This window comes from Nipponia nippon, unplaced genomic scaffold (genome assembly GCF_047370975.1).
Source record: "Nipponia nippon isolate SJK-2023a ecotype South Korea unplaced genomic scaffold, ASM4737097v1 scaffold_2, whole genome shotgun sequence".
In the NCBI taxonomy this organism is placed as follows: domain Eukaryota; kingdom Metazoa; phylum Chordata; class Aves; order Pelecaniformes; family Threskiornithidae; genus Nipponia; species Nipponia nippon.
The window spans coordinates 115,824,400-115,844,671 of NW_028262336.1; the positions used below are offsets into that span (position 1 = coordinate 115,824,400).

General features: G+C 35.8%; 1 protein-coding gene across 2 annotated transcripts in view; it reads right to left on the minus strand.

The window, feature by feature from the left end:
• The window catches only part of DYNC2H1 (dynein cytoplasmic 2 heavy chain 1), a 183,624-nt gene that overhangs the window by 52,987 nt on the left and 110,365 nt on the right, over window positions 1-20,272 (minus strand). For both annotated transcript variants that reach the window (XM_087757020.1, XM_087757019.1), the window contains exons 78-82: window positions 18,987-19,097; window positions 16,932-17,087; window positions 14,859-14,934; window positions 12,024-12,235; window positions 10,087-10,191 (exon numbers count right to left, since the gene is read on the minus strand). In XM_087757020.1, the coding sequence (XP_087613146.1) occupies window positions 10,087-10,191; window positions 12,024-12,235; window positions 14,859-14,934; window positions 16,932-17,087; window positions 18,987-19,097 (660 nt within the window). The remainder of the gene's footprint in view (window positions 1-10,086; window positions 10,192-12,023; window positions 12,236-14,858; window positions 14,935-16,931; window positions 17,088-18,986; window positions 19,098-20,272) is intronic.

Consider the following 20,272-nt stretch of genomic DNA (forward strand, 5'->3'; position numbering starts at 1 on the left):
GAGACCTTATTGCTCTCTACAACTACCTGAATGGGGGTTGTAGTGAGGTGGGGGTCGGTCTCTTTTTCGAAGTAACAAGTGATAGGACAAGAGCAAATGGCCTCAAGTTGCACCAGGGGAGGTTTAGATTGGATACTAGGAAAAATTTCTTCATCAAAAGGGTTGTCAAGCACTGGAACAGGCTTCGCAGGGAACTGGTTGAGTTCCCATCCCTGAAGGTAGTTAAAAGATGTGTAGACATGGCTCTTAGGGACACGGTTTAGTGGGACTTGGCAGTGTTAGGTTTACAGTTGGACTCAATGACCTAAATGATTCTATGAGTCTATGATTCTACTCAAACCAATGAAATCCATATGAGATTCACCCATGGCTGCTGGCCAATGTGATGGCAAGGCTGCTCTGTATTGCATATGAAAAATCATGGCAATCGGAGAAAAGCCTTACTGCTGGTAAGGGTAACATTATGCCTGCCTTAAGAAATGGATGGAAGATTCATGGAATGACAAGACTATTCCACCTGATCTCTGTCCCTGGAGACATCACGGTACACATCAACATGGAACCCACTTCCAAACACTAGAAGGAAAAAGAAGGCAATTGGAAACAGTCAACATGGCTTTACCAAGAGCAAACAATGTTTGAGCAACTTGATTGCCTTCTGTGATGAAATGACTGTGTGAATGAGGGAAGAGCAGGGGCTACTGCTAATAAGGCTTTTGACATCATCTTCTATTGCATTCCTATTTTGGAAGCTGAGGAAGTATGGGCTTGAAACATAATCTCAAAGAATGGGCTGGATGGAAAACTGGCTGTATTGCTGGAGTCAAATGGTAGTGATCAAGGGCTGGACATCTGGCTGGCAGCTAGTGAGAAGAGAAGGAAACCAGGGTTTGATACTGGGGCCCACATCATTCAATTTCTCCATGAACAACTTGGACAATGGCACACAGTGCAGACAGAGAAAGCCATAGACAGAGTTGGCAACAGTTCCACTTAGTGAAGGAGATTGGACTACATAAACTCCAGAGGTCCCTTCTAACCAGCATTTCTATAGTTATGTGATCTATGAAAACTTTCTAACCAGGTTTCCAATCCTTTCATGCCAGCTTATATTGGCATGCATGGCGTTCCTTCTGTTTCTGATGCATTAATTTTAACTTAAGAAGGCATTTACATTTTGAACTGAAGTTTGTTTTTTTTTTAAATTTGTCTTAATCTCGAACTGCACTCTTGAAAAGTTCCTGTCAGTAGGCAAATAACAGGTCAGTCTCACAAGCACACTCTCTTCCATTAATGTGAATGATGGCCTTGTCTAAGGATGCACAATTAGTTGTGGGAACCATTCACTTGCTTTAGCAGTTAAATAAAATAAAACTGATAACAAACAAATGAAATTTGAAATGTGTTGGTCTTTTACTGCTCTGGAAAACAAAACAAACAAAAAAATCCATTTACTGAATAATAAAATCCCTTTTTCATTTATTAGCATTTCTAGGAAAATTATCAACATCTGAGACAAGCACGATAACCTGCATGCTTTAAGATGCCTGAATTTTCACTTCTTCCTCCTGAACTCTTTAATTTTAAATTGAATATTTATATATGAGATGAAAGTGTGGTAACTATATTTGGATTGTTACAACACTCAATGCAGAAATGGGAGAAACAGCTATGTTTCAATTCCTGTCCCAATGACTAATTTTTCAAATAGTCCAGCTTCCAGTAGAAGAGAAACCCTCCCATTTCTGCATAACCAACAACCTGGTAGTTATGGCAGTTTTCTTTCATCTCTTAAAGGGTCATTAAAATGTTCACTGCACAATTTTTAGAAATGCTGTTGACATTATTACAGAGCTTGATCCAAAGTTCAATGGAAAGAAATAGGTACTTCCAAAAGATGATTCACCTCTTTATCTTAGATGGCTGTCTAAGAATGGCACAAATTATTCCCTGTAGCTGCCTGTCTTTCTTTAGTAACAAAAAAATGGATAACTAGTTAAGATGAGGTGGCTAATATTCATATGATTCAAGTTAGACAAGATTAATTACACTGGGGCTTCTTTTTTTGACTTCAATTGGCTATGAATCAGGCTTATCATATTTTTCTATCACAGTACCTAGACATTTACAAGAAAAACAAACTCACATGAAATTATTCCAATATTGATCAGGGGGGAATTTGAAGTGGCTTGAATCAATAAATACATCACAAGTCTTTGCTAGTAGGATTTTAACAAAATATCCTCTAAGAGTTGAACTACAAATCCTACAGAACCTCTCTGTGTATTTCAAAGATACACTTTTATTCCACAAAATATATTTTTACAATACCATTGACTTGTGGGAAATGTATTAAAGAATAACATCTAAATAAAATATTTGGTATTAATACAGGAGGTATTTTAAGAAATACTAAAAGACTGACTGAAGATAATATTAGTGAATGAAATGGGATTTCTACATAATTCACGCTATGGCAGGTAGAAATGTGTTATTCTTTGGAGATGTACTGTAACATACAGGAAGCCTAGATAACCATCAGATTAGGCACCTAACTTTGAGAAAAATACAGCTTTGTTAGATGAATATCATCCTTAGTACAGAAAATATTTTTTCTGTTACGTTAGTTTATCTGACATCCTGCAATGACTACCCAACAGAGTATGTCCATATTGGTAAATAAAAGGGGAAGTTTGTGACTTCCAGCAAGAAGTAAAAACCTCCTTCTCCACCTGCAGATGTGCAATTGCAGAATGAGTAGAAACAGGTGAGGAGGAAAAAGTTCTATTGGGGAGGCATGTGGGCTACCTGAGCCTGACTCACGGATCAGAACCAGTGCCCTTCAGAGGAAGTAGCAGGTGACCACGGACATGGGGGCCCTCGTGGTGTTCTCCCGATTCTGCTAGTGAAGGGAATGGGACAGGAATGGATGCGTGTGACCGTGCAACCAGGTTACAATACTTGGTTGCAGAGCTGGGATGTTGCACACATGACTTTGGCTCTTATGGCTGTGACACCATGTTTGAGAGAGATTGACTGCTAGGGGCAGACAGAATCCATATGACAAAGTGTAACAAGAGTATCTGCCAACAGGCTTGCTACTAGCAAGCAGAGCTTTAAACTAGGTTTGTCAGGCAGGGATGATCGAAGTCCAAAGAGAAACATAGGGGCAGAAGTTCAGAAGAAAGCACCTAGAGTATAACATGATGGGAAAGGCATTCCTTTAAATATGTCAAACAGCAAGCCGGTTCTTTTGTTAACAATACAAAGAAGCACATTAAAGTTACAGGAACTGTTCGACTCTTCTTGGTGCCTTCATGAATACCAGATGGATTCCATGAAGACATTTTGAGATTAGTTAGACGGGACAGAAAAGCAGAATCAATTATTATCAAAAGAGCTGAGATAAATATCTAGGATCAAAAGAAAAAGGAGTCTCTCAAGGAAACATCCTTCTGCAATTACTTTCAGATGGTAAAATTGACGGAGTTGCTAACTGGGAGAAGTGAGAGTGATTCCCGTCACTCACTCTGAGACAAAATGGGCAAAGACAAGCATGCAGCTGGGTTTGAGAGAAATGTATCTGGGAAAAGTAAATTACCTTATGTCCTCTACCCTGCCACAGAAAATAGTAGTCAGATTTGGATTATATTTGAGGCTATAAAGTTTGTCTGAAACAAGTTCTTAAAGGAAGTAATTTTCTTGCAAAATCTGAACCATCAGAACTGCAGAGTATCACTAGCCTGGTTCAAAACCAAATAAAATTACAAAGGACAAAATATAGGAGGAAAAATACTCCCAGCAACTTCAGTTGAAGTGAACTGGAACCCACTTATTTGAAGTTGTAAGTATTCACAGCTCAACATTTTTAATGGGTATATAAAATCTACAGTTCAATAATTTTATAGTATTTCATTGAAAAATTGGTAAGAAGCTGCAGTCTGTGGATTCTTCATCAATCTGAAGCTCAAAGGATTATTTTACATTTGTGATGCCCTTAATCACTTTGAAGATGTGGTGGGTTGACCTTGGATGGCCACCAGGTGTCCACCAAGCCGTTCCATCACTCCCTCCTCAGCTGGATGGGGGTGAAGAAAATATAACAAAAGGCTCGTGGATCAAGATAAGGACAGGGAGATCACTCAGCAATTACCGTCACGGGCAAAACAGGCTCAACTTGGGGAAATTAATTTAATTTACTACCAATCAAATCAGAGTAGGATAATGAGAAATAAAAACAAATCTTAAAGCACCTTCCCTCCATCCCTCCCTTCTTCCTGGGCTCAACTTCATTCCCAACTTCTTTACCTCCTCCCCCCTGAGTGGCGCAGGGGGATGGAGAATGGGAGTTGACGGTCAGTTCATTACGTTTTGTCTCTGCCGCTCCTTCCTCCTTACTCTCTTCCCCTGCTCCAGTGTGGGATCCCACTCACGTGAGACAGTGCTCCACGAACTTTAAAAAGTAAGTTTCAATTATGCATGCACAATCACCCCCAAGAGGTCCTAAAAAGTGAACTGCAAGTCCACAGGCTTGCCTTCCACTTGCCATTCCTGGGATGGTGGACACAGAAGAATCAAGATGCTGTACTAGTATATAGAGAGACTGTAACTATCCTTTCTTCTTGCATGGTATGTGTGAGAAAGTGTACTCATTTGTCCAGGAAAATACCAAAAACAATCTATTCTTCAACCTTACTGAGACTTACCTGTCTCATACAATAGTCTCTGTGAAGCACTATGAATCTGTATGGGTAAAAGAATGCTGAATTCCAGATGGGAGATATTATTAAAATTATTATACACAGTATTCTGTATAGAAATTAGCATTAAGCAAACCAAATGCTAGCCGTATTGATTATCATTGGCAGTCATATTTGAAGAGTCTTGGATAACTTGCCGGTTACTGAATGGCTTTTTTCACAAAAGGCTTTACTATATTACTGGAGAATGTTTAGATTAACCAGACGACTGATCATACATAGCTACTAGTTACAAGCTGTAGTCATTTGCAGGCATAGCCATTCAACAGGATTTGATGGGATCACACAACACTAACAGAAGGCTTTAAATGCTATGCTCTCTAAGGAGTGCCTGTAATGGCTAAGTCTGCTGTGCAAAGAGCGGAGGGAGACAAAACAATGGCTCTGCATTTTCATTTTATCTTCCTAAGGTGGTTACTGGCAATAAGTCGTATTAGTTACAGGTATGCTAAATCCTGCACAGAACAAGATAGCTCTTACTGCTTTTCCAAGGTGTAAAAATACATACACAGGCGTGCCCGTTTCAGTCTGTAAAAATTCTATTTATCACATACGATAAATGTTATTTTGACTAAGACACTTCATGTATGGTTCTATTTAAAATTGTAATAAAGGATGAAATTGGTTCATAGGAATTCATAAAAGAACAGAAATATGGTCCCAAGAATAAGAGACAAGTACACCGGAGCCAAAAGCCCACTTTGCAAAAAGGTGACTGGAAAAAGATCTAATTACAGACCCTTCTCATCCACAGGAAACCTAAAGCAAACTTCCACATATTCTGACTGCTCTAATCATTGGTTATAGGTTAGACTGTGAGATTAAACCACCTGAATACAGGCCAATATGCAGGCAAAAATACAGTGTTCATCAGAAGAAAGGAGTATGACCATAATTGAGTGGTAAGGACTCTGGCTGAGCACGAGGAAACTTGAGTGGCAGCTGTACAGAAAATCTCTATCTGGTGTAAAACAGAGAGGATGAGCTATGCTGACTCCTTCAGCTGCACTGTCAGCTGAGTTCTTTTCTATTTTAAATGCACTGTTCTGCAGAGAGAACATCGCAAGAGATGTGAGATTATTCATGACCATATTCAACCTAAGGGATGTTGTGTCAAGGGCTTGTTGTAACAGTAGGTAAGGCAGAACCGAAGAGCCACAGTGAACTCTACAAATCCAGCCCCTAAAAATTTACCTAGCTCTACCTACATAAAGCAACGAAGGACAAAATCCAGAAAAAAATGTAAGCCATGTTGCTGAAAAGATCATGTCTATTTAAGCCAAATATTTTCTTAAAAACAAAATGGCTCTTACCAGTACACATGTAGTATTTATACTCTCTGAATTACACTACAGAGCATCATAAGACATAATTTCTAACAATTCAATTAGTAATTGCCAATATTAAAATAATACAGCTAGTGATATTTGGCTCTTAAATTAGAATTGAAGTTCCCTGCTGGAAAAAAGAAAAGCTGTGAATATAATCAATATTTGCAAGGTTACTGAAAAAAGTCCAGTTCTTTTTAGTGCTGTTGTAGGCTTACCCAAACATTAGCAATGCAGTAGGTTGCAGAAGAGATCTCTGCATGACTGCAAAATGCTGCGTAGTGCTGCAGCAAAATTCTGCTACAGCAAAGTGTGTTGCTGCAGCAATACCAACTATCATTCCTATACATGAAAAATAAATAATATTCATAGAAAGTTTATATAAAATCTACATTTCTATTATGTAAGTACTCCATCTTGCGTAGTGAAACAACATCATAAAATGATATCAGATTTCTTGTAATAGAATTACATTAATTTAACTTCATGGTTAACAATGGATCGTAGTGTTATCTGTTCTAATACTTATTTTAAAAGATTTTGAACTGATAAAAGATTGCTAATTACAATTTACTTAAAAGCAGTGTATATCTGAATGATTATTTTAAATCTCTGAGCTTAAACATATGACTAAATTCAAAATTGCTGTCAGTTGGTTTAAATAAGTAACTTCAAAGTATGTATGTTTCAAAAAAACCTGCTTCTCCTAATCCTGACTTCAGTGGTGTAGATGACACAATTCTGTGCACCTCTGCATAAGAAAAAGATGTTACCAAAAATACAGACTGAGAAATTATAACAGCTAGTAGATGAGAAACTATAGAGGATAGTAGACATAAATTATAAGAGAATATACCACATACTTAGCACAGAATCAGTGAAGTAGTGGACATGGTATTAAATTTCACCTTTCTGGTGCTAGTGACATGGCGACTGAGCTGGTAGCAACTTCTTTCTCACTACCTTGTTCATTCAGCTTTTCTCTGCTTTAACTTGGTAACAGATTTATGAGAAACACTGCTGTTAGAAGGCAATCATTCAGTTTCAGATTGTGAACCACGGGATCACCTATGGATCTAAGACGGCTGCCAAACTGTCAGAAATGGAATGGGAGTAGGATTCATAGTTAGGCAGAAACAAAATTTAAGAAAAATCTCCCATTTCTGTTACTTAAATTGCCTAAGACTTAAAGAAGTACCACAAACTCTTATTGGAAGGATGAGGAAATCTCTCATATGACATAGAAGCATCTCACAGAATTGTAACTACAGCAGTCTCATATTTTCAAGATTATAATCCATAGTTTATAGATTATAATCAATGCTATGACAGACCAGTTCAGTAGAGTGCGAGTCTGCATGTAAATGCGTTCATTACCTATTTCCCTTCACAGAGGAACTCTGAATCTATTCTGATTTTGTGGAGGTTAACTGAGGACTTATTTTCAAATAGTAGCATTTTTAACAACTGCAGCTCATAACAGGTTAAGTAAGCATAGTTGCACAAATAAAATAATCAGCAGTCTACAGTGTATCTGACAGAAACAAAGGCATTTAAAGTTCACATTTATGTAAAAGATTTTAAGACAAAACCAAAGAGAGCTACATTGAGTCTTGGTGCATTTGGCTTTGTAATAGAGGAGTTCTTGAGCTCAGTGTGTTACCCTATGCACCCTCATCCTACTGATTTGTCTTTATATAGCTTCATAGTTTCATGTGCTAATGATAAAATAAATAATTTTTACAGCTATGCATTTAAGTGAATATGGACTATACAGCTATGGATTTAAGTGAACAGATACATTTAAACAAATTTACCAGTACTATATTTGATATTCAACAAATGCAATACTCAAAGGCAAGTGGCTTGCTTTTTTTTTTTTTTTTTTTAACAGATCAAAGGTCTTATACCAATAAGAAATTTCTGCATGGAGCCCTTTTTAGGTTAGTGTGAGCAAACAGTTAGATACTTTTTTAAAAAATGTAATTCTAAGTCTTGAAATTATAGGGAATTCCAATTGTAGGGAACTTCCAATTGATTTTGCCAAGAAAGGTTGAAACAGATGATCCTTGAGGTCCCTTCCAACCTGGTATTCTATGATTCTATGATTTAATCTTTTTTTTTTCCTTATAACTTGTCCTTATATAAGACAGCATGCTAGGGCTGTGCAGAAAATTAAAGCGAGCCTTGATACACAGACCAGTTCATTTCACAGATCTGATATAAGATTCTCAATTCAATCAACTTTCATGTTATCTGATACAATTAATTTACCAGTCAAATCAACTATGCTAATCACTAGTTAAAGATTTGTACTGTTTAACTGCACTTACACAGTAATCGTGTGCTCTCATCCAGACTTAACTAAAAAGCAATGAAAAAAAATATAGAATAAAGAATTCAAGCTTTGCCTCAAAGACCTAAACTTGCACCATATTTGAGCTAAAAGGTACTAGAATGCCCAGCAAACCTGAATAAACAACAGGTGGACTTTCACCTGCCTATGAGCATTTCCAAATTCCAACTCAGGCTGAGGTGCAGCCACTTCTTAGTCAAACTCCTCCCTAGACTCTAGCCTTAGTGGCTCAATTCAGTTGTTACACATAATGCCATTTGAGACTCTATATGTTATCCAAGAAAATGTTATGGATAGGCAGATATGACACAGGACCTCCAGATCCATGCTTTACTGGATCAGGGTACAGAAGCCGTGGGAATCAGTTGCTTAACACTGGCTTCTAGTGCCATTTTGCCCCTGATTTCCAGTTGCTGGCCCAACAAGAAAATGTATTCACTTGGGTCCTATGTCATATCTGGCAGCTCCTTGTAGATGTCTTAAATACACTAGGGCGTCTCTAGATGATACAAGATAACAATGTTTAGGCAACTGAATTGACACCTAAGGGAAGTGATAAAATATTAGCAATGAAAAGCTTTGTCCAACAAACCAAACAAGGTATTGATGAAGACATCCAGAGTTCAAATCACTCCATCTTTTCCTTTCTTAGACTGACAAAATAGAAGTTATGAGTAGAACAAGAGAAACACTTAGTATTTTCTGGCTCCACAAAGGGTGAGAAGGACAGCTGCCCCAGCTGTGTCATTAATAGTACCCAGCATAACGGGTGACCCAAGTCACGCACCCAAGCTGAGGCTTCTACATACAACTCTAAAACAAATAGGTGAAAAATCTTTGATCATTGCCTATTATTCCAGCACTAAGATAACTGCATTCTCACATATTAAACATATACTCAAATCTGGACTAGACTGCAATTAAATGATAGCTGCGAACTCTTGACTATGATATAGCCATCTACCATACAGCCAAAGCAATAATGGAAATATTGAAAATTTGTGAATTTTTAAACTAAGACGTACAAAACCCCTGGAACTTACTTTTCATTATGTTTAGAATTTCATTATGACATGCCTAAGTAGTTGTATGCTATTCTCCAGTGAGAACAACTTTTTTTTTTTTTTTTTTTTTTCAAAATTTCACATTTCTAACCATAAAGATAGAATTCTGACTACTGGGAAAATTCTTCAGAATTTCTCTTTCAGAAAAAGCATAAAATATTACCCATATTCTATTTGTCAAACTATTATATTAGAACTTGTTGAGCAAAACCAAACCTTGACTTGCAGTGAACAGCAGCTGTAAGAACTATCCCATTGACAGGAGTTAGATTAACAGTATAAATGGAACTAGTGAAACTACTTACATACGTGTATATTCCTCAACATGAACTGAATTATATTATTATAAAATAAACAAAGAATTATTGAGAAAGTTAATTCCTAAATGAATATCTTTGTAACTAAAGATAATTGTTATTATATTAAAATATTACAGATAAAAGTCAACATATTCCAAAAATCCCTCCATTTACTCTGACTTTTTTATGGAAATTCATATTTATGAAAAGGTGGTTGGGTTCCCTAGCTTATACTGGACGCAGAAAAGATTCAAAGGTCAATGAAAAATCTAATTTTACCTGGGAACTGATCATACGTTGTGATGATCGAGCAATATTAGCAGGCAGGCCAAAAAAGTCAGGTTTATCATCTTCTGGAAGGTTTTCAATAATATTACGATAATCCTGCATTAGAAGAAAAGAATAAACATAACTGAGGGAACTTTTTGTTCAGCTCCTGAAATTAACAGTGCATGCTGAAAAGAATTTCATTAAGTGCACTGCATAACACAAAGATTAAAATAAGTATTTCACACATGACATACCTTGGTAATCTTATTTATAAATTTCTTACTTTTATTTATAAAAAACTACCTTCTTTTATATAGTGTTTTCACTCTAAAAGAGCAAAAAGCAATTCTGATTACAGTGATGCAACCAACTGAAAAGAAAAATATGCTAAGATTGCCTCTGAAAAACAGTTACGATACTTCTGTTGAAAACTTAAAAGTAAGATTAATGACAATATAAAACAGAAAAAAGATTTTGGCATTTGGAATCCAAATAATAGAGTATAATACATATTTATAAAATTAAGAGCACACACTTTTATTTAAAGCTATGAAGATATTATCTCTCAAAGAAAGTTAAATCATTTAGGTAAAACTAGGTTTGCATGATCATTGGAGATGCAGAATAGCACCAATAGTGGTTATAGTGTAACAGTCACTAGTGATGCTGCTCTTGTACAAAACAGAAAGAGGCCTTGCAGACTAAAGTAGACTAATGGTGCTGGATGTCTTTTATTGTGGCTTTAAAGGCAAAAGTATTTACTATTTGAAACTCTGGCTGTACCCTGTTGTGTTATATCATGTGCATTTTGTTTTCTGCTTGCAGGAGCATGTCCTAGGTGTGCACAATTTACTTTGACACAGAATGTCACTTCAGAGATAACAACAGTAGCAGACCTCTACACAAAACACTGAGGGAACACTATTTATTAAGAGATATTATTCCAATTAACTCAAGTAATCAAACTTAGCTTTATTATTAGAGTTCTACTAATCAAAACTACTTGCAGAAAAATATTTAAGACATAAAAGTATAAACTCCCACATAAATAATCATATAAGAAACAGAGATATTACATGGAGTGCAGACAAGATGAAAAGTTCATCTATTTCACCATATTATCTATAAGACTAGAGACCAGCCTGGTTTGTTTATTCCTTCCCTCTTTATGATATTAACTCAGTACATCTATAGAAAATAACTGTCATATTTAGAATTAAAAAATAAACAAACACCAAACCTAAACAGTCAGAATCCACGTAGAGAATGCCAAATGACAGCAGTTTATTTTAACTGGCATAATTCCATTTACATCAACTCGTATCATGGCCTGCTATGGAGTCCTACATTAAAATGCAAATGAATCTTAATAATACTAACAACCACAATAGTATGTGAAAGGATAGGGAGAGATCAGCTCTTCAGACTCTGTTGAATTCCCTCTTGTTTACACTAAAGGAGAATCAGAATCCATCTTTATTTCCACATAAAATGTCATATAACCTCCACGGCATGTTAGCAGATTATGCCAGAATGTTGATACATTTTGTAAATAAGGAGATATATTTAGATTTTCCTATTTCATCCAGAAGTTATAAGAACGTTTAGCAGTCTCTACAAAAGTGCTATTATGTTAATACACTGTTATATAATTATATTCTTCCTTGTCATAAATTGACCCAATTTCTTTTACTCAGTTCTTCATAGCTGTGCTGCTCTGCACCATAGTCCAATCAGATATCATAAAAAAGGAGACTGACAGAACAGACTAGCAGAGTAGTTCTGATCACTTAAGAATTAGTGCTCCACACAAAAGAAGTCTTAAATAAATGGAGGTATTCTTTGGATTGTAACTCTGGTTTTCTTTGTGGAATTATTTCCAAGAATAATTCTTGAAAATAACTTCTTTTAGTTTCTATATTAGATGACAGAAGATGTATACCTACCAAAATACTGCAGGAATTCGGTAAAGAGATTGAATATGGGAAACTAGTCATCTTCTTGCCTCTAGCATTTGAACTGCCAATGACTCGTGAATTGAAAAGCTGCTCCAAGTAGGACCGAAGAACCCTCATATCGAAGTAATTATCTACACGGCCTCCATAAATTGCATTTTCAAACAAGCCATGCACAAATTCCCACTGAAAATCTTTGGAACCTATAAATTAATTAATATTAGTTTTGTATCAATGGATAGTACTGCATTATAAGCATTTCTTCTTGTCATTGCAGTTCTTCAGTGAAATAAAAAAAATACAAGCACATCAAATAATTAATTTCTAATTGCTTTTCTTCTATATTACCAAATAATAAAAGTTGCAGAAACTTCAATGAGATTTTAAACATTTGTCATTGATAAAATGAACATTTACTGTGTTTCAAAATGAGTCATTAGAAATATTACTTAAGTCCTGAAGTGCTTTTACTGTAGATAATATAATTGGTTATATGCTTTCCAGAAATGATTAAAATTTTATTTATGTGCTCCTTTGAAATAAATAAAAATAATTTCCCTTGTTCAAAATTTTATACACTATTTTGTATCACAGTACCATCTGATCTCATAAAATAAACTGATTGATTGAACCAAAACCAGATCATGCTCAAAATGGATAACATTACTGGAAATGTCATCTTTCAAACACAAAGAGGTCCAGGACAAGTACTTTGTAAATCATTATAAATCACACAACATAGCACATAAAACTAAGCATGTTACTGTTAGTTTCCTGATCAGACTGACGTTGCAATTAGATTACTCTGGATTAGCTATATCCCACAAATTCAAAATAACGTATTTTCCATCCTTTCTATCACAGTTCTCCAATATAACTACATGGGACAATGATCTACTTATGCCCTATAGCTTTCATGTGCAGGTAAAAGCTTGATCAGAAAGGTACTTCTTAAAGTCACTTGAAAAAAGGAAACAGCAATTACTTTAAGGGGGGTTTATTGGTGGTAACTGTTGTTTCCAAATACTTCAAACATTCTTTAGTAAGACAAGTTATCTTCACAGCAATAGTTAATGATTAGATTAATGATTATCATTGATAGTTAATGATTCAACCTCTTTACATCACTGTATGTTTCAAGTCTGTATAACTAAGGTCCAATTCCAGAAGTACTAATCATCCATAAATCTCATTTAAGTCAATGATCATAAATTATCTCTAAATATCAGTTCCTAACTTTACTTTGAAAGTATAAAAAATGCAAAGGTTTTAAAAAAATTACGTTTTTCATATTAACTAATAGTAAGAAATTACTACGCTACTGAACAGAATAATGAGGTGGGCTCTATCTAACAGTGAGTTTCAATACCCCACTCTACTCAGCGCTTGTCAGGCCACACCTGGAATACTGTGTACAGTTCTGGTCCCCGTTACACAAAAAAGATGTGGACAGGCTGGAGGGGGTCCAGAGAAGGGCCACCAAGATGATCAAGGGTCTGGGAAGCCTGCCATATGAGGATAGGCTGAGAGAACTGGGCTTGTTCAGCCTTGAGAAAAGGAGGCTTAGCGGTGATCTCATCACCACGTACCAGTACTTAAAGGGGAGCTGCAAAGAAGACGGAGACTCCCTTTTTACAAGGAGTCACATGGTGAGAACAAGGAGTAATGGGTACAAGTTACTCCCAAGGAGATTCCAATTGGACACGAGAGGTAAATTTTTCACAATGAGAACAGTCAATCATTGGAATAATCTCCCCAGGGAAGCAGTTGACTCTGCTATGCTGAACACATTTCAGACTCACTGGACAGGGTGCTGGGCCATCTCGTCTAGATTGTGCTAGAAAGATTGGCCCAGATGATCCTTAAGGTCCCTTCCAACCTGGTATTCTATGATTCTATGAATATGAAGAATTCATTCATATTCAATTCATTTATTCAATATATGGGGGAGCTCACACTGGGAAGGAATGAAGAGAGAAGATTTCATCTTCCAGGCTTTCCTGTATTTCCTTTTTATTCCTCTGAACCCAAGAAGCTGAGCAGAATAGTTCTTGGGATAGGGAAATTATTGGTTTACCCAACATCCCAAAAATGGAACTATGATTCACCCTGTGTTTCTAGCTTTGCTTACTGGTGATGAGCCTTGCAGCATCTCCACCCTTATCTGAGTGTTGTAGAAAGATAAAGCTCTTCATGCAGCTTCTCTACTAATGGTAAAACAGGACAGGTCCTGCTTGAATGCAAGGTCAGATGGCACAAGGTGGCTTGCATCCATACAGCCAAACTCTCTTTTGCCCTAAAATAAGGTAACCTCTTACCTGCTGCCTATTGGAAAGAGTCTTCAGGCTCTGCTATCTCACAAACCATGCCTTGTCACTGCCTACGAGAATGCTAGTCTGCATAAGCCAAATATGGGAAAAAATAAACCTGATCATGGAACAGTTTTGAGCCTGTGTCCAGCCCTTATAAGTTTACTAATACAAACATATCTTCAGAGTCTGGATCTACATCCAGAAAAACCTGATAAAGCCTAAGCACAGCTGATTTAGGGTCAGACTACTTCCCATACTGAAGTAGTTAACTAACTACCTGGTTTTGTGTTTGTATTTGTGAAAACGTTCCAATGAAGATTCAAATGCAAAATTTAAATACCTTCAAAACAGCCTTTAAACAGAATGGCCCCACTCCAAACAAAACAAGCATGCAAAGTAAGCAATTTATAAAAATTACCGTGAAGGTTTTTAATATGCTAAAAATTATAAATGAGAGACATTCAGAAGGGTTATGCTACAGAGGTGAGAAATTTTCCCATAAGAAGTTACTTACCCTCAAAGAGTCTATCAATAATGTCAAAACCAGCACGGAGATCAGATAAAGAAAATTCATAAAACTTTGTCCAACCCTACCATTAAAAGAAATCCAAAGAATTTAATTAGTCACACAATGATGATCATGAAGTAAAATACAAATATTAAGTGGTTACTGAATACTGTATAATACATAATACTGAATGAAAAAAGAGACAACCTATGTCATCTAAAGTGCATCTTTGGAAACATTCAGTAGAGGTATAATAAAAAAAATCAGCTCTACCAGTGTAATTAGTTTTACATACTTATACAAACTAGAATCCAATGAGTAAGAGGAATGTAAGCTTAAGATTCTTTTATTTCCTAACAGTATTTACTTCAACTAAAACTTGCTGACATCTGTGACTAGATCATGCATTGATTTATGATTTTATTTCTGAGGGCTTTTTTGCATTTCTGTTTCCTTTGGATTTTAATAAATAGGTCTGATTCTTCAAACACAGTCTACATTATACTTTCATCGTCTTACACCTTAATTCATGTCACTTACAAAAAAATCTAATGAGTAAAGCAATTACTGCTACTATTACAGCAAAAATGCTGACTGCCGTATGCATATTTTAATCTTTCTCAGTTTGTACCTCCTTGTTCTTGGTGGCATTATTCTTTATATAGCATTAATGTGTAACGTGTGTAATTCTCACAAAAACCTTTCAATGTAAATGGATAAATATTAACAATAAATATTGATATATGATACAGAACTTAGGAAATCCAGATCTCAAAGGTATCTCCCATTGCTGTAGCTTCTTATGGTTGTACCTCTGCATATGGATCATATCATAGGAACAGGAGCACAGGACTTGTGATGAGAAACATGCAAATGTGCCAGATAACATGCATGTATCCAGTGAGATGTATACAGTCTCAGGTCAAGACTGCAGCTGCTCCACACATCACAATCAAGCTATCAGCCAGTCACCCTGAAGGTCATAAACTGGAAAGGTGCTACAGTCTTTCAACAGTGTTCATGCATTTTTTTTGACAGATCTCTACATGGACCTAAAAAACCCTGAAATTCATTATAAAATACAAGAGCTTCTAGCTAGGATTGCAGTCCAGCAATGTTAGAAACTGGTAATCTTAAGCACAATACAAAATTATCACTAAGTCTGCACATGAGACAAACACAGTTACAGTGGAATTAAGCAGAAAGCAGTAATCCTGTCTTGTGTCACTTGGAAAGCTGGTGGTAAATGAACATGAATTTGAACAAAGCCAAATGAGAGTTCATGTATCAGATCAGTACTTTAAATATTTTCACTTATTCCACTTCTTGAACACCATATTCAAAGTCTGTTAATACAAGAGGCCGACAACCTTCTAAATCACAAAGTCAAAACTAGCAAAAAACTCTCAAACATTCCAGGCTCTGCCAGATCAAATCTTTCGGATGACATCTTAATTTCACCACTGGTCTAAATAAAATAAACAGGATATAGAACAGTTTGTTGGTTGGGGTTTTGTTCTGTTTAATTTAAGCATCTGAAGCCAGAAAGAAATGTTTGCTTTAAAAAAAATTTATCTAAAGAAAAAACACATGACAGTCTCTGAAAACCATTATAATCCTCACAACAAAGGAGTAAATTCCCTTGTTCTTCCTTCTCCCTGAACAGGGTTTGCGTGCAGAAAGAGTAGACAATATCATCTCTTCCTTCCCATCGAAGCGTCTCTTTTCTCACGTCTTTCATTCAATTGTGTATGTTTCCAAAACATTTTTTTCCTGTCCCAAGCAAACAGGATTGACAGAATCTTTTCCATGGGACCTCACTCGTGCATCAGTATCAGTTAGTACACAAATCACAAAATAACCCCATCCAGGCAGTAGCAATTTTCAAATGGAATTTAGGCTACCAAGATCTTATTTTGCAACAAATTCAGAGAAAATAATGAAGGCAGGCACCAGAAGTATCCAAGTTTTATTTATGTCTGAACATGATCCAAGATACACCTGATGAAAAATACTTCTAAGTATAAAAGCTAATAAATGCAGTAATTTTTTTTGAAAGGTACCCCGAAAGATTATTACCTGAGGAATATAATTTCTTCTTTCTTGGCATACAGCATGAAACCATGCTAAACAAAAGAGAGAATGTGCTCGAGACAAATTTCCCTTTTTATTAATTTGCTCTGGTGTCCAAGATTCATAGGTTCGCAAGAGATTCTTTTTGAGGCCTGGAGGTGCCTGTATTGGAAGGAAAAACACTGTTCTAGACAGAAAACCTGATACTTTTATGCCCTCTTTTCTTAAATTCTAACTCACAATTTATAACTTAATGAAATGACAAACAGTACTTAACAAAACAAAATTTAACAAGAAAAAAATCTGCTTGTAATAAATGGCCTAACAACAGAATGATCTTATACTGAGAACAGCTTAAACAAACATACTGAAATCGTAACCAGGACCAACTGACAGGAGGACTGAACTACACTAAAAGAACTTAGTGAAAGAATACTACTCTATCAAAATATGTAAGCTTAAAAGTAAATACAATTTTTTCAAGAACAAGAACTTCATGCTGATTTTTCAAGCTCAAATACCACTTATCATTTCTGTGATGAGAGCCAACTTGCCTTATGCCATCAGTGCACTCTGTTAGCTACCATGTAAATATGTATGATAAAATGTCTAATTTAGTGTTAGGTAGTGTTCATAACCAGTAGAAATAACTGCAGTTAAAAGTGTACATAATAACAAAGACTATAGTGCTTAAAAGTAAAACCAACTGATTAGATACCCAGCCATTTTCAAATTATTTGCAAGTGTGAAAGCAAACATAGATTTTAAAGAGATTTAAATGACATTTTCATATTTATAAGAATATGAAAATAATGTTTGTTAATGTTTCCATAAGATTACCACAGTTGCATATGTTACATATGCACACTTGGGGCAAATAATTGCAAAACGTTGTAGTGAATTGATGATTTTCTTTTAAACTATCTACATCTTGAATGCTAACAGTTAAGGGACATACCACAACCATATAATAATCAAATATCATTAGACAAGTCATGGGCGATCATTGCCCTTTCATGGTAACAAAATATTTACTAAAAATGAAAAAAAAAGGTAACAATAGGATTTAGAACATTGCATCAGTGCAAAGTTCCAATTATTCCAAAGATAGTGGGATCAGTAACTTCAAGAAGCTAGATGAAAAGAAATGTGACAATCCTATACAGTCCTGTAGTTTCTGTACCACTGAAGACCTCAATATAAGCAAGAAGGTACCCCAGAAGTTTAAAAATACCTGCAGTCAATATAAAAGCGTAACAATTTTGGCTTCTTGGAAGTCAGCAACATTGAGCTCTAAAAGGTCACAGCTTCTTGGTTTAGCTATAGGCAAAATCTCCATACTCCATAACCAATGGAAGAGTTAGTAGCACCCCATCCATGATTTCCATAATGGAGATTAATGCATAAGTGTATAAATGATTAGACCACTTTCCAACAAGTTGGAGGAGCACGGTCTCAGTTATTCCTTAGGTTGATCCACTCTGAAAGCAAAGCTCTCCATTTTCAGTAAAGGCCTTTAACTGTATATCCTACTGTACAGGAGAAGAGCCATTTCTATTACAAGGGTCCAGTGAATACAAAGCTATAGGGCCAAAAAGAAAACTAAGGAAAAGAAAGTGTGATTCTATGATCTTCAGATGAGTACATTCATCAAGAAGGAGGAATTCCTTGTTTTTCATCCACATCCCAGCACCTGTGTAGGTTTTTGCTTTTAAGAAACACTGATTAAATACATAAAAGAATTTGGAGCACAAAACAAAACAAATAATTTCAGGTCAGACTTTCAAGTGGAAAAAATATCTGGAAAGAAATTTTACAAACCTTTCCTTAAGAACATTGCTTCTGCAAATTTCCACATATATATTATAAATGATCATTAAAAATCTTTCAAGGAAAATTCATAGCAATTTTTGTATTACATCTAATTGAAATATAAGGCAAAACCAGTTATGAAAATAGTCCACATTATCCAAACTTTATTCTATCTAAACATATAGTTTACTATACATCAAAGTTCATTCTTTGAAAACACGCAATAAAAGCTTTCCAAACAGATCTTACTTCGTAAGTTATTTTCAGACTTGACTGAAGCAAAATCGGAGTAAATTTTGGATGAACTTCAGTAGTAAGCCAAAGGCGGAAGTTTGGTTGAGGCTGTAGTGTATTCAGTTCCTGTTAAAGAGATGTTACATATTGAAGTAGGGTTGGGGTTTATTTTTAATATACAGAACAGTATTTATGAAATTATAATATCCTAAATTAGAAAGTTAGGCCTGTCTAAAAATTCTTTAGCTGCTTTTACAAGTAAGGTTATACAAAAGACTACTGTCCAAGATGTCTTGTGTCCAGCCATTCTATATGCTGGCCGTGCTCAAGTTCAAAGTTCATCCTAGCCTCATCAAAATATCTGCAACTCCCTCTCAGATCCTAAATTCAGAGCATAAAAATATAGAGCAGTTCTTTACTTCTTTTAAGTAAAAAAACACCAGAAGGCTACATCTCAAAAGATTAAGGCTTGGAATGTGGGCTGCGTATCAGCAGCAGATCTCGATGACATTCAACAACTGTATAGCTATATTAATTTCTTTTTCTTCAAGTGTTTGTTGTATGCACACTTCACATATCATGATTCACAGAAAACTGAAGATAGGAAAATGGAGTTCTAAGAGAATAAATATTGTAAAATGCTATTTAAAATATAAAGGCTTCACAAAAATGATGTAATTACTGAATGCATGAAAACATACTGCTGGTGCTTTACATGCATCTGAAACAGACAAGTTTTCCACTGAAGCTACCGAAGTTGTTTGACAATTGACTTGAGAACAATGTCAACAGTTTTGTTTATGTGTCTTGGAAGAAACATAGTTCAAAAAAATCTAACAGATTTTCTCACAATCTATTGATTTTAACAATCTCTAAAACATAATCATAATAATTTTGTTTTCTGTGTTTTCAGTAAAGAAGAAAATTCTGTTAACCCATGAATTGTTCTGCTCTTTAGGCAAAATGACAACTATATCTGGTACCTAAAATCACAGAACTGTTGAAGTTGGAAGGAACCTCTAGAAACTGCCTAGTCCAACCCCCTGCTCAAAGCAGTGTCAGCTACAGCAGGTTGCCCAGAACTGCATCCAGTCAGGTTTTCAATATCTCCAAGGATGGAGACTCCACAGTCTCTCCAGGCAACCTGTTCCAGTGTTTGACCAACCTCACAGTAAAAAAGTTTTGTCTTATGTTTAAATGGCATTTCTTGTATTTCAGCTTGTGCCCATGGCCTCTCGTCCTGTCACAGGACACCACTGAGGAGAGCCTGGCTCTGTCTCCTTCGCTCCTTCCCATCAGCT